This window comes from Ambystoma mexicanum, chromosome 2q (assembly GCF_040938575.1).
Source record: "Ambystoma mexicanum isolate Mex_15411 chromosome 2q, UKY_AmexF1_1, whole genome shotgun sequence".
In the NCBI taxonomy this organism is placed as follows: Eukaryota; Metazoa; Chordata; class Amphibia; order Caudata; family Ambystomatidae; genus Ambystoma; species Ambystoma mexicanum.
Genome location: NC_090924.1, coordinates 240,795,474 through 240,810,704, shown reverse-complemented (window position 1 = coordinate 240,810,704; position 15,231 = coordinate 240,795,474). Strand labels below are relative to the sequence as shown.

At 47.0% G+C, this 15,231-nt stretch overlaps 1 protein-coding gene across 1 annotated transcript in view; it reads left to right on the top strand.

Annotated features, from left to right (window-relative positions):
* UNKL (unk like zinc finger) overlaps nt 1–15,231 on the top strand; it is a 1,575,372-nt gene that overhangs the window by 1,059,514 nt on the left and 500,627 nt on the right. Inside the window, exon 10 of the mRNA XM_069647206.1 lies at nt 14,851–15,028. Within this exon, the coding sequence (XP_069503307.1) occupies nt 14,851–15,028 (178 nt within the window). The remainder of the gene's footprint in view (nt 1–14,850; nt 15,029–15,231) is intronic.

Genomic DNA, 15,231 nt, shown 5'->3' with positions numbered 1-15,231 from the left:
ACAAGAACGTCGACCCTTTTATGTGCAAAACACCAGAGGTTTTATCCTTTCTACTATCCTTAGCCAATCTGGGGCACCAGGTTGGAACTATTAAGGACTATTTGGCGGCGCTATCTATCTTTAAGCGTTCGTCTGAGGAATGTTCATATTTTAAAATTCCACTGGTAACACAATTTCTGAAGGGGCTCACCAATGTGTTCCCCCCCCCCCCCAATCTCCTTTCCAGGTTTCAATTTGGGACCTTAATCCGGTACTAACATTTCTAATGTGTGCACCCTTTGAACCTTTACATTCATGGCCATTAAGGTCTCTTGGTGGCATTAACTTCAGCCCGTAGAGTGAGTGAATTGCAGGCACTTTCTTCCAAGCCACCCTGTACTATCTTCCATAAAGATAGGGTTATTCTGAGGGTTAAACCTTAATTTTTACCCCAAATCATTCCTGATTTCCATGCAGGGCAGAGCATTGTTTTACCCACTTTCTATCTTGCCCTCATCCTGGCAAAGAGGTGGAAAGATTACATAGATTGAATCCACGCATAGGCTATACAGGTCATAAACAAGGTAAAGCTGTTACAAAATAGACCAAAATAGATACAGGTGGATCATTCTGGCAATTTTGGAATGCTAGAGACTAGCGGGCAAGGATCCTCCGGAAGGATTAAGGGCCCATTCCACCAGGGGCATGGCTACCTCTTCAGCCCTGCATCATGGTGTACTGATCAATAATATTTGTGAGGCAGCAACATGGTCTACTATCCACACGTTCACAAAACATTACTGCCTTGAGTCTTCCCTCTTTCAGGATGGAAGCTTTGGCAAAGCTGTCCTGCATTCGATTCATGAAAACCATTGAAATCTAAATTCTTACTCCCTCCACCAAAACAAACACTGCTTTGGGAGTCTATCAAAGATGAGGAATACGTGGGAGGAACTTCCAGTTGAAAGAATGTTACCAGGGATAAGTAATTCGTTCTTCTGTCACAATGCAGAAAGCTGCGGCATTGTAAAGATTTCCATACAGTTTTTGCACACGTCGGCTGGATGTCACATTTTACTCACATTTTACTCTGCAAAGGAGAAAAGTTATTTTTACTCTCTTGAAATCACATTTACTCTCAAAGTTTAAAAACGGGGAGTAAAGTACCCCCACCTCGAAATCTTATCTGGAGCACTGGATAACGCTTTATATGTATATTCTACCAATGCATCTGGCAACAGACATACAGGATGTAAAGTTATATCATTGAAAACCTTTTTAAAAGGGATTCCTGTTTTTATTACCCAAAAAAGTCAATGCAAAATGTTCAATAATTGTGGTTCTAAACATGCCAGCCACCTCCCCGCAATGGTTAGGAATGGACCTTCCAATTTGTAGTAGTTTTCCTCCTAACCAAAAACAGGTTTACACTGTGTAAGCAAACAAAGTGGCTCGGGCACGTTCTAAAAGTGTAACTCTACTGCTGCTAACATTGCTTTACTTTCTGCAGACTGTTACAGGAATATGCATGCTATTCCATAACTGCAATGTTGCCAAATCACGTGGCAGCTGCTGGTATGCCAGTAGACTGGCTCAGTAAGAGCGTACACGTCTACTACACTTGTTTCACCATGGTGCATTGGAAAGTAAAGCCTGTTCATTGCAAAACAAACATCAGTTCACATAGCATAACCATACTCCAGAGGCTATACCCTGTTCTGCTTTCATCCCTGTAGGGCAAGATAGCACTGGCTCTCCAAGGGCCGCTTATTGGAGAGAGAGAGAGAGAGAGAGAGAGAGAGAGGGGTACCTTCCTAAACAATGTGTGTCTGATGTTGCTTGTGAGACACAGGCTATGGGCTCCACACTCTCGAGCACCGATTAATGCTGTCAAAACAAAAACACTAAATGGAAGTTGAGGTGGAAGCAGTCTGCAGCAGACCCTGGTGATCTTGCATCTGGTATTCTGTTTGCTACCTTCATTGCTGCCTCACTGCTGTTTGTGGGAGGAGAATATCTTTAAAACCTCACCCGCGCTGCCAAGCTGGAAGCTGAGGTGGAAGCAGTCTGAGGCAGTCCCTGGGGATCTAGCATCTGGTATTCTGTTTGCTACCTTCATTGCTGCCTCACTGCTGTTTGTGGGAGGCAAATCTCTTTAAAACATCACCTGCGCTGTGGAGCTGGAAGCTGAGGTGGAAGCAGTATGCAGTAGTCCGCGGCCGTCCGGGCAACGAAGTGTAAAAGCGAAAATGGAGGAGGCAGGAAGACGCCTCCAAAGTTAGCGGGCACGCCGTGAGGAAATGGGTATGGACTTGCGGAGCCCCCGGAAAACCCCATATCGTCAAAAGAGAACTGTATCTGGTCCGGCGTTTCTGAGTCAATCAACAATGGAGGCGGGTATGGGAACATGTGACTTTGTACATTCTAACACTTTGCAAACCTCTTGCATACGCGCAACACACAGCCCCTACTGCTCCATTTGTGCCCGGAACTAAACCCTCCCGACATTGAGAACCCCGCAACTCCCACCCCCACCCCTTGCGCGGGTAATAACTGCAACACCTTTGGTTCAGTAACAAACAACTTTCCGACTGCAAGGGCAACGGCAGAGGCTGGGGCGGACGTCCGGCGAATACAGGCGAAGGCAGTGACGGGTCGAGTGGGACTGAGGAGACGCCACCAGAGCCTTCAAAGATTCTGTTGGGGTAGCCGGTCAGAACTGGAACAGGATGGAAGTGCGACGCGCAGGGTCCTTCCCAAACACCAGTGTTCATGTTGGAGACGGAGGAAGAGCCCGGTGGAGAGGTCCGGACCCCACCCCCAACAGATAGACCACAATGGGATCCCTCCCAACCCGAGGGCCAACCGAGGTGCGATGTGGGCCTCGACACGGCAGTGCTCGCTTTGGGAACCGCAGACTCACTTCACCTCGGAGACTCTAACCTAACAGGAAATGGGGCATCCTCAATTGAAGCCTTGCAAACTCCCAGCTAGAATTGGCCCATAACAGGGCAGCTTCAGAGGACTTTGAAATAACAGAACACCTTCCCTTCATAAACTACGAAGATAGACGTTTAATTATGCCAGCAGTTATACCGAGCATTCGGCCCACCCACCAACTCGATATAGAAATTCACCCAGTGATGACTGGGCTGGACCTGAAGAGTCCTATGAGCCCAGAGCTTATAAATATCACTCAGAGTATAAACACCTTGGGATCTTCAGAGCTAAACAGTTTTATTGACATAGAAATGCGACAGGACCTTCTCTCGGATCAAATTAACAGTGACACAGAGGATAGAGAAACTCAACATGAAATGAGGGAATCCAGAAAGCAATTTACGGATCCTCAGCCCTTGTCAAAATCACCAGAACTATTGCCACGTGATTTATCACCATACGACCCCACACAGGGAAAGTCAATAGAACTGAAATTGTCAGTAAGAGATGATCTAAAACAAGAATCGAGGGATCCAAGGTGCAGAATTCTAAACGCTAATAAACCGTGTAAGAAAACAAACCTTAATAACACTTGCAAACTCCAAAAAAAAAAAGTAATACGGAAAATTATTCCAGGAAAACATTTGAAAACAACACCTTCAAATTCCGTGGCCCTCTTTTTCCAAAAACCATCAATCTTTGAGCAACTGCCTACAGAGGAACTCTCTGATGCTGAGCTATTGGATGGAACAGCTTTTTCCACACATCAGAGACCCCAAGACCACCACAGGTTTACTTGGTCCGGGTCTGAGAGTAACCACACCTCTCACCACGGCCTGGGATTCGGTACTTCAAAGATCCTAACCAGCTTGTTCAAGAGGACAACTCGAGGCTGGCCGACTTAAACACTCAAACACCCGATATGCCGAGGGAGTGTCCAACTCGCGAAAAGCACAGTCTAGCAAAAGAGTCGCAACCAAATCTACAGACCCCCAATGGAGAAATCACGGTTAAAAATCAAGGGCATATGTCAAGATACAATCCTGCCCCCTACCTTTTGTGAGGACACTATGCCTACCCCTCCTCAAACCATCCTGATTGAAATCGGGAACACTGTGCCCACGGTATTACGTGAGGCTTCTACGTTGGGGCACGAACCAAGGAATTCTCCAGAACAAGAAGCACGAGAAAGTGAGGAACCCGTTGACATTCTAACTGTCATGGCTACAGGCCTCAGAACACAAAAACCACACCATCTAGTATGGGGGCAATGGGTCACTTGATTCACTTATGTCCCTTTGGGACCCATAAACACAGGGGCCCTGGCTGGACTCAGTCACTCATATAGAGATGTCTACAGGAACACTTTATTTCAGTGCAGGAGTGCTTTTATTTTACAAGAACTTTCCAGGAGCTGAAAGCCTTTATTCCAGAGAACATCCTCATGTGCTGACTCATCGGGTGTGGCAGGGTGTGGCAGGCAGGCTGAACCTGGTGAGCGTGGCTTCAGAAGCTCAGCTATATAAACTGCTCCATCTTTAAGGCCGGTGCTTCGCGTTACTGTGTACTCGCATGCAACGTGACGCTCACCGCCACTTGGACCAGTTTACTTGCATTGCATTTAAAACCAGAAGTTCTCCTGCATACTCCCCTCCAGGAAACCGGTGCTTCATTGCTTCATCTGCAGACTCATCTCCTGACATCCAGTGATCTTGATCCTGACGCTGCAGCACTGCACTCCGCATCCACGAACTCGGACCCTGTGAAGAAGAAAGACAAGGTTAGAACATCCGTCCTAGGGCTGCGCCACATTTGAACCCTGCGCGCCCCCTAGTTAACAATTTACCAGCTACTGTACCGCTGCAGCTTCGTTCCTCATTCCCTCCGGCTACCTCCTCGAGCTCCGCAGCTTCTGCCGGGCCGGCAACATCACCTGCAAGGGAAGAAAGCAAAAGAGCAAACATCAAAAGTGGAACGGACAGCAATACAAGACAACAAAGTTTACAATACAACAAAAACAGACGAGGAAAGACAAAGGCAAACAGGAACACTTACCTGAAGTATAGTGGCTTAGTTGCAGCAGGACTGGACTACCATGTGCAAGGGACCAGTGAAGGAACTCGGTCCAGATCATACAAGCGCTCCTGCCAGAATCAGCAGGACGGAGTGCTTGCCAAAACTAAACAGGTGAGCTTTCCAGAGACAGCGCATTCCACGGGTACCACGATTTGGGAGAAGGGGTCTGGAAGGGGATCAGGCGCACAAGTGCACAAGCTGGCATACTCGTGCCCACTATTCTCCACGCAGGAGCAGTCCCGAGCAGCATCACCTATTACCACCAGTCAACACATAAGCACAGAGGGCGAAGTCGGACCCGAGCAACCTCACCCCCGGGAGGGCTGCAACCGTGTCTGATCGCCATTGGTTCTATTGTGAAGGCAAACAGTATGGGCAAAAATGGGCAGCCCTGCCTGGTACCCCTCCCCAACAGGAACAGATCGGATATGGATTGATTGGTCAATACTCGAGCCCCAGGTGCCGTGTACAGTAGTTCCACAAACCCAATGAAATTAGGGCCGACACCAAATGCCTCCAGTACCGCTAGCAAGTAAGCCCATGATACGGAATCGAAGGCCTTCTCAGCATCCAACGACATGGCAACTGCGTTCCTAGCCGGGTCTATTTGGGCCATGATACCGAAAAGTCTGCGAAGATTGAGGGCCGTGGACCTAGCTGGGATAAACCCATTTTGGTCAGTGTGAACCAGTGTAGGGACTGCCGGTAAAAGTCTATTGGCCAGCACGTTGGCAAATATCTTAGCATCCGTATTAATAAGAGAAAGTGGCCTGTAGGACGGCATGTCCTGGGGTGGGTGGCGCGGTTTAGGGAGCACAGTTATCAAAGCCTCTCTCGTTGACTGGGGCAGTATTTTACACTGGAGGGCTTCTTCCCAAACCTGCAACAACAATGGTACGAGTTCTTCGTGGAACTCCTTATAGAATTCTGCGCCTAAGCCGTCTGACCCTGGGGTTTTATTGGATGTTAAGTCCTTAATCGCTTCAGCAATTTCCTCAGCAGTGACAGGCTGGTCCATTGCCAGGCGGGTCTCCTCAGAGCTTCGGCATCGTCAGCGTCTCCGTACGCCTTAATTTCAGCGATTGATTTAGTGTCCCTGTTACTATATAACTGTTGGTAGAATTTGGTAAACTCATCGTTGATCTCACGTTCACTCAGCAGAATCTCACCACTCGATGTTTGTATGCTAGTGATGCAGTTGGGATGCCTGTCTTGTTTCAGTAAGTTAGATAGTATCCTATCCGCCTTGTTGCCCTCGCCATATCTACGGACGTGGACAGGGGCCACCATATACTGAACTTCCCGTGTAGCCAACCTGCTAAATTCTTGGAGATGTACCTGTATCCCAGCTAGTGTAGCCCTATCCTGGGTGCGAGTGTAGGCCTCTTCCAGCTTCCCTATTTCAACTTCAGTTCGGGTTAATTCAGCTCTGACCCCTTTCAGAAGACCAACAGATTTGGATAGCAGAGACCCTCTAGCCCAGACCTTAAGGGATTCCCAGACCGTGGAACATCTATCAACTGAGCCCATGTTATTTTCAAGGAACTCTGCAATTTCAACGTGTAAGCATTCCACCACTCCAGAATCGCCCAGCAACCCCCCAGGCATTCTCCATCTTCTGGGCGGTCTGGGGCAACTATGCAAAGTAGCCCCAAGTATTACCAGGGAGTGGTCGGACAGTGTGCAGGGCAGTATTTCACTGTAGTAATCATGGCAGGGGATGCAAACCAATAATCAATTCTGGATTCGGAGTCGTGAACCGAGGAATAGTATGTGTAACCCTTTCCTTTCGGGTGCAGCACCCGCCAGGCATCTTCGAGAGAAAGCTGATGTAGGATGTGCTTCAAGGTAAGAACAGCCCTGGATCTATCCAGTCTAGGATCCATAACAACGTTGAAATCCCCACCCCACGTTATATGAGGAATATCAATAGCAGTAATTAGTTGGTATACATTTGTATAGAAGGCTAGTGTTAGGGAGGAGAATTCTCTGTTTAGGCTGAATTTCCTAACCTAGTGAGTCCCCCAGCAGCTTTGCTGGATTTTTGGGGTTTATTTTTTTCTCCTGCCAAGAGTGAGACTCTTTTACCCTCACTCTTGGGCATGATTTGAGTGTGTTTCTTTGAATCTAGATGTGTTTAATGAGCTATGGGGTCTTTTACTACATAGGGCTTCATGTGTTTTTGTGATGTGTGTTACACAGCACCCTCAGTGCAGTGACACAGGGGTGTCATAGTGACCCCCCAGTACAGACTCCATACCCTGGGACTGACTACTGTCTCCCAGGGCATGTAAAGTCACCATTGACTTTACTAGTCTTAGATTCTGAACAGAACCAGTACAAACCATCATATTGTGGACGTACTGGCTGGGGCAATTCAATTGCCCCAGGGTCTGTTAGTCGAGGGGGCACGTCTCCTTCCCCCCTGATCGAGTTTTGGTTGGTGGCAGTGGATAGTACTTTTTATATTCAACCGCGAATATTTTCCTCTGGGATTTCCCATTGTTTTAGGCTACTGCTACTACGCCGGTTTATTTAATTAATATTAATTCTCCGGTTGGTATTTTTTGCCAAAACTTGATTCTAAAATGGCGTTTGTGTTCTCTTCTGTGACTCCAACCCAAGTCGAGCCCTTTGTTCCACTTTTTGGCGGGCTTCTCCACAGAAGCCCTCCAAAGTGGTGCCACTCTGTCTGGGGTACTTAGGAGGGGTGGAGGGGGATTTAGGCACCCTGGACTGAGTTGCCTAGGCAACTCAAGTCGCACTCCATCCTGATTGGCCCAAGTGGTGAGCCGGCCGGCTCACCACTTACCATGTTTGAGTGACCGCTAGGCTGAGTGAATGGGGGTGTGCTGCATAAAAGCAGGGCTTTGGGGACTGGAACTTCAGAAGTCGCCACAGGACCTAAGAATCCGACGAGGGAGAAGCTGAGCCGATCTGCCACGACACCACCACCGGTGGAGCCCTGCTGGACCGTCTCACCACTTTTTCCCAACGACAGAGGAGATCTCCCGCCGGAAAGTCTTCTTCCTTTGACTGGTGGGGATAACCAGTTTCACCGTCTTTTCGCCTTCCCGACGTACCTCGTGGCCGCCTTGCCTGTGCCAAGCACCCCGGCAACCGGGATACCACGTTTTACCACGACCGCGAAACAAAGGTACTACCTTTAACCGGAAAACTCCACGGCTGGTTTCTTCCCTGGTAGTGCAACGACCTTCATCTTTCCTCCAAGTCGAGATCTTCTCTTCCCCTGGACGACGACGCACCCACTACCAGGAACAACTGCCACCGCTGGAGGATCCTTCCCACTTAAGGTACCGTGTCCCCCCTGGCTTCCCTTGCTACCGACTGTACGGGGTAGATTTAGCCCCCGGCTTTCGAACCTGGTTTAGCCTCGGACACCCTGGCTAAACTTTTCTGAGCCTCTCTAAACTCTTTTCGAACTCTCTGCAAGACTTTCAAAGCCTAGTGTAACTGTGTGATCTTGGGCGCATTTGTGCTCTGCTCTCTCTAAGAGTGGGCCCAGCCTTTGGACTTTGGCTCACCATTGACTTTTGCTCTTCTGCCTTGCTAACAGTGTTCCTGAATCTTAGAGTGGTGTACCTTTCCAAATTCTGTCTTTTTCCCTCCCTTCCTCACAAACTTATTGGCGTGCCATCTAGTTAAGCGCTCACCTCTGTATGAAAATAAGTGGTGTTTTACTGTGACTTATCTGATAAGGAAAAAGGGTGTATATATTACAATAGTAACTGTGTTTAGAATATTTTACAATAAGAGTGCTGGAGCGTTTCAAACAGTGTGTTTTTAAATAAATAATTATATACTTTGATACCCAAGCTCTGGTCAGTGTTTGCTTGTATTATTGTATCTGAGTGCCTATTGTGTATACTTTGCATACTGCCTAACTCTTCTTGAGAGAAGTCTGACTGCTCAGCCACAACTACCAGGTAAATCTGGGTGGTACAGACTGCTACCAAGTGGGTTTACTGCCAACACCTGTAGTCTTAAATCTTTTGCAGTGTTCCCTAAGGGAACTGCACAGGTTTCTGCCTAACAGCTGGGTCGTCAATGTTCGGGCCATACGTGTTGACCAGAAGGATCTGTTGTCCCGCAATGGAGCCCCAAACCAGAACATATCTACCAAGGGGGTCGGTTTTGTGGCCTTTGGGCCGGAATCCCAAACTGGGGTGTATAAGCGTAATGACCCCCCTGGACTGAGACGAATAATTTGTGTAAGACCGTGACTTTCCCCAGCTAGGCAATATGCATTCATTACTAGCGTCCAGAGCATGTGTTTCCAGTAGCATAACAATTTGAGCACTATGCCTGATAATATAATTTCCCACCTTCTTAATTTTCAACCGATTGTTCAACCCCCTTACATTCCACGACAGCAGCTTAACCATCGATGCATGATCAAAGTCTTACATAGAAATGTTCGAGTATCATCACCAACCTCTTTGATGCATCTTTCATATACCATAGATCGTGTCAGAATCTCTGAGACCACTTGTTTAACCAGCAACCAATAACCAGTTCCCCCCCACAACTACCTTAGGGCAATGTGCCACAAGGTGGGGATCATTACCCACTTCAAACCACAAAGTGTTATAACCACAACAACCCATTCCATACCCCTTAACCAAACCACCTCCCTCACCGTCACCCCCAACTTGACGATGGCTGCCCTTTAACTTGTGGAGTTTTCCAGGGGAAGTCATGTTGCCTCACATGACCGCCAAACCCAGTTCCTGGCACCACCAAATCACAATTAATGGCCGTCTGCAGTATCAGCCATCCACAGAGCACACAACAAGGCCCCCGATCGTTTCAAACAGTTTTGCAGAGAACATGTATCCTAGTCCACCGGACGGGGTCTGTTATTTGGTGCCGGTCGGTCTCCTCTAGGAGGAAGGGGTATAGAGGACTCAATATAAGATAAGGCTTCAGCCGGATTTTCAGAAAAATGTGCCCTCCCCGCATGTTGAATCCTCATTTTGGCTGGGAACATCAGAGCATACTTGATCTGTCGTGCTCTAAGGAGCTTCTTAACCGGTTCATAAGAGCATCTCCTTGCTTGGACAGAGGCGGGAAAATCCGGATATATATGTATTCGATTACCCTCATGATGCAGGGTACCCGCCTCTCTTGCCAAACGAAGAATTGTGTCTCTGTCCCTATAGTTCAAGAGGCGAGCAATTATTGTACGTGGCGGGGCTCCTGGCTTGGGTACCGGTGCTAGGGTACGGTGCGCTCATTCCACCAGGAAATGTTCCGAGAGCGATTCCGGACCAAATAAGGATCTGAACAGTTTCTGCACATGTTCCATTTGGCCCTTGCCAAAGGACTCCGCCACTCCGACCACGCGAACGTTGTTCCTTCTCTATCTGGATTCGAGATCCTCACACTTGCTCTGCAGTTTGTTCATCGTGTCTTATATGCAGGAGATGTCTCGGCTAAGGTGGGCGATAGTATCTTCGTTCACGCTTATCCTGTTCTCAGTCTGTGTGATACGTGCACTTTCTTTATCTATTCTGGCCCTCATGGAGCTGATGGTGGCCACTATTTCGTCCAGCTTGGTGGTTACAGCCAGGAACCCATTTTGGACTAGTGCGGCTAGTTTATCTTCCCGATCCACCTCTTCAATTTCGCCGGGCACATTTGCCACAGGATGTGTGTCTACACTTATAGTATGATTTGCCGTGTTGGTGAACGTGTCCATAGGGCCCTTCTTTTTACCACTAGGAGTTTTGGACGCCCTGCTTGCTTTGCTTGGTTCCCCCATGCTGTCACCGAGTCGCGTGCGTATATTGAGTATGTTTCAGAGGTTCTGTATGGTGGTAGCCTTAAAGGGTGAATAGGGGCCAGGCAATCTGCAGCCCCAAAGTAGCAAGCCACCAGTGCGGGTTCGCAATCCACAAATGGACCGCGTTCCCCCACGGACACAGTGTCAAACGAGCCCCACAGCAATCCCGGGCATTCCGTGTAGTTTGCAGTGTCACCAGGCGTATAAGAGTATGTAGGGCGCCTAGAGGGAGGCTGCGTGGCGACCGTATAGTGGCCGGGTGGCACCCACCGTCAGTACAGAGTGCAATTCGTCATGTTACTGGAAGTGGATTGCCTGATCATATGCAGTGTTCGCAGGCATCAAACGATGGCTAGGGGCCCTGTAAATCGGTAGTATCAAAGTAACAGGTCACCAGTGTAGGTCCGCAACACACGAATGCACTGTGCCCTCCCACGTGCACAGCGCCAGACGAGCCCCACAGCAGTCCCAGGCTCCCGGTCTAGTTCTCAGTGCACTGGGTTCTTCTGAGTACATAGGGCGTCTAGAGCAAGGCCGTATGGCAGCTGTATGGCGGCCACACAACACCCCACAGTTAACACGGGGCGCAATCCGCCGGCTTTTAAGTATGTTCGTAGGAATATTTGTAGTAGCAGACGTACGCAACATACGGGGAAACAGTTCCATACGGTTATCACAGTGTGCAACGAATTTGATGTTGAGCGTGAACCAGCCAATCCCCTCCGGAGTGATCACGTATTATACAGCATGGATTACAGCCCGAAGTCCATGTGCATTTAAATGGTGTGCTCGTTGGGTGACCAGTGCGTAGGAGTGTCTCAAATAGTGGAGCGCGGCAGGGAGCCGTGAGGAGACAGCTCCGTGGCAGAGCGAGTACTCCGCTCCCCCCACCCCCATGTTCAATGGCCGCTTACTTGTTTTCGGCTACGTCTTCTTCGGGCACAGGAGCGGGCGGGAGACCCACAGCACCGCACCTGGGGTGAAGAGGCCGGCAAGCAATCAATAGTTCAGCGCTCAAGGGCGCGGACAGAGTCAGGCACCCGAGGAGGCACTGGCATCTCCACACACCCCCTCACAAGGAGCGCCAACCGCAAAGCAGGGCAAGGCGTGGACCGCCAGTGCAGGCCCCGCCCAGCCGCGGCCCGCAGATCCCAGCATCCACGGCTCCCGGGTAAATCCTCCTGGTGCCGCGGGTCGGCCCGGCACCGCAGCGCGCGTCGGCAGATACCTGCACGGTCAGATCTCCGCGGCGCGATGGAGTCGGAGGTCCAGACTTTCGCTGTCCGTGGGCGGGCCAACAGGCAGCAATCTCCGCAGGTTTGTAGTATCGCAGACGGCCTTAGAACTGATCTTTTGGCACAGGATGTTATGATGGTGCAGGAGCGCCGGGACTAGGCAGCCATTTTCTTCGTGCGCAACAGCGCCCCCTGCTAAAACCAATTTCTGGGGTGTATGAAAACTGCGGTATTCAGGTTCGATTAAACCAAAAAGGGGATCTATCCAGGAGAATATGATCTTATCGGGGGATGAGAGAAGGGTTTGTTCTGGCCCCCTGGTTATTCAACAAGTACTTTTCAGAGGTGACAACAACGCTGGCTAAAGAGGGATTGATTGTCCCAAGGATTGGCAATGAGAAAATTGTATGCCTAATATACTCTGACCACGTATTGATATTTGATTGCACTAAAGTTGGGCTACAAAGATCGTTAAAAGTTTTTGAAACTTTTGCCAATGACAACGGGCTAGTTATTAACCTAATTAAAACGAAGATTCTTGCATTAAAAAAAAAGAAGGGCATAAGTAAAGGACCTGAATGCACTGTGGGAGCAATGCCACTGAGGTTGGCAGATTCGGTACGGTACTTGGGCTTCCATTTTTCTGTCTCTAGATGTATAAAAACAGTGAATGAGATCTTGTTACATAAGGCAAAACCTCTGGAAGCCCAAGTTATCCGAATCGATCGGAAGTTCGGTAGATTCTCCCTTAAACCCTCAATTATGTTATATGAAGGTAAAATAGTGCCTAAATTGACCTATGGCCTGGAGTTGAGAACGGATAACTTGTGAAATGTTTTGAATAGAATTAGGGGGAAAATGTGGAGGCGCATTTTGGCCGTGCCTAACGCGGTACCGATCTCTGCAATTCGTTTTGAGCTGGGAACTGTGCGGCTGTGGGCTCGGGTCCAATGGGCTTCGCTTGTCCTGTACTCAAAAATTATTTCTCCCATCCCTAACTCACTTTACCAACTTATGAGTCGAAACTTGGATAAATCGCCTGTATTAAAGGCCTTTAGAGCCTAGGAAGATCTCATTTTGGAGGAGATTGGGATGACGGTAGAAACTTTGATCAAGAACCCGGTGAGGACTAAGAGGCACGTTTCGATTATGATTGGGCGCAGAATACTGATGTTTTCCATTCTTACCCTTCGATGAGTCACTTGACCCACGAGCATAGACGAAGAGGAACTCTGACTAGGACCTTGTTACAATTCCCAAATCGGTTCTATAGAGGTATCCTTTTGAGGGCAAGGTGGAATTTGCTACCTACTAGAGAAATCCAACTCAGGAGATCCCTTATCTTGGTGGAACAAGCCTCTTGCAGGCTTTGTATGTCTAAACTGGAAACACTAAGGCATTTGGTCCTTGAATGCCCCTCACTTTAGCGCCTCAGAGTTAACTTCCTAAAACCATTGGCAATTTCGCCCTATCTTTATGATGAAGATCTGATATGGAAACACTGCCTCGAGAATTATAATATACGGGAAGGGCTGGCCCTGGCTGGCTTTATTAACTCACTGCATCCTTAGGCTGGAATAATTCAATTGCAGACGAGGGATATGCCATATTCTGTTACATCATATCCCTCTCTGTCTCTGTGTTTTTTTCTCTATTATTATCCTCTGTATTTGATCAGATAATCTTTGGGAATCCTGCTTGTTTGAATTTTAGAAAGTATCTTATCTGATCTATCACCGGATCAATTTTATTGTACATTTTATGTCTAATTTTTGCTTATCTCTTTTTTTTTTATTTTTTATTATCATCATTTTTTTTCTGGTGGTATTACTTTTATTTGTGATGTGAAGCATTTGCTGACTCACCAAATACAATTTTAAAAGAATTTGCCAATTTATAGTGCTTGGATTGTAAAATGGTAATCGATAGAGAACAGGAACATATTAAAGGGGATGTTGGAAAACCTGGCATAACTTGTGCTCTCATCTTTAGTTGCAGTTCTTGAGTTAAACATCATGGCAAAGAGCATGTACTGGAAACGTTTTCAGATTAATTTCTTTTGATTCAGAATGATTACAGATTATGTTAGGAAAGTAATCGACAATGATCAGTAATAGATGTCTTTTGAAACTATTTAATGTACCTGATGATTTGATTGCCAGCATTTTCAATTTGGTTAAACAGTTGCCTGGGAAGGAAAATGAATCATTCAAATATTTGTGATTAATTTTGCGCACATTTTCTTTGATCACATTTAGTGGCATTATATGCAGAATCAATGTCAGGACAGAGCAACTTGCAAAATGGCTACATTTGGAGTTAACGATGTTATTTCTTAAATTTTAAGAAGCAGGACGTAACGTGTCAACGTTTTTGAGCTTAGTAATAGACTACATTCTCAAAATTATGTGCCTCTGGTTTTTTTGGAAAATATGAAAACAGAAAAATGTTGTGCTACATTCATTTTAAAAATCTTGTTGGGTGACATTATTTCCTTCCAAAGCTTACTGAGCCCTCCCGTTGCTTCCACCCACATGTCACCTCAGTAGTACAATAGGGTGCTGTTGGGGAGGTGGAGAAGGTTGCCCGTAAGGGCCGAGTACATAGAGTATTTTAGAAAGCCACTTCACCTGACAAAATGAATATAAAAAGTCAGATCGTTTTTAAGAAACTAATTGTGTTGAGGCTGATGTATGGTAATTTCTTTGTATGCTGGGTAATACCTACTGGTTTGTATTGCGTTTCAGTTGTTTTAAGTTGTATTTACTTTATTACCCATAATCCACTTTCCTTTTTATTATATTTTTGAAACAGAATCATCTCAGTATTTTTTCAGTAGCTAATCCACTGGCTTCAAGTATAACCTCCAGTATTACATCTAGTCTGGCATCCAGTATTGGCTCAGATAGTTCATCCCCTACGGCGCTTTCAAGTATTAATGCCAAAGCCCTCCCATTTTACTCTGCTAGTAATACAGTTGAATCGGTAATAGGTAAGCCTGAACATTTTTTATAGTCTGTTTTTTTGCATTGCTAACGTTTCTAAGAATTATTCAGAATTATGACCCAAAATGTGAAAAATGTTTTCTTTATATTTCCATGATTCTCATATTTTGGTTTGTGAAGCTTCTTAATAATGAAATGCATTAATAAGGTTTGATGGTATGTTAAGTCATTATGTACAGCCTGAAATAGT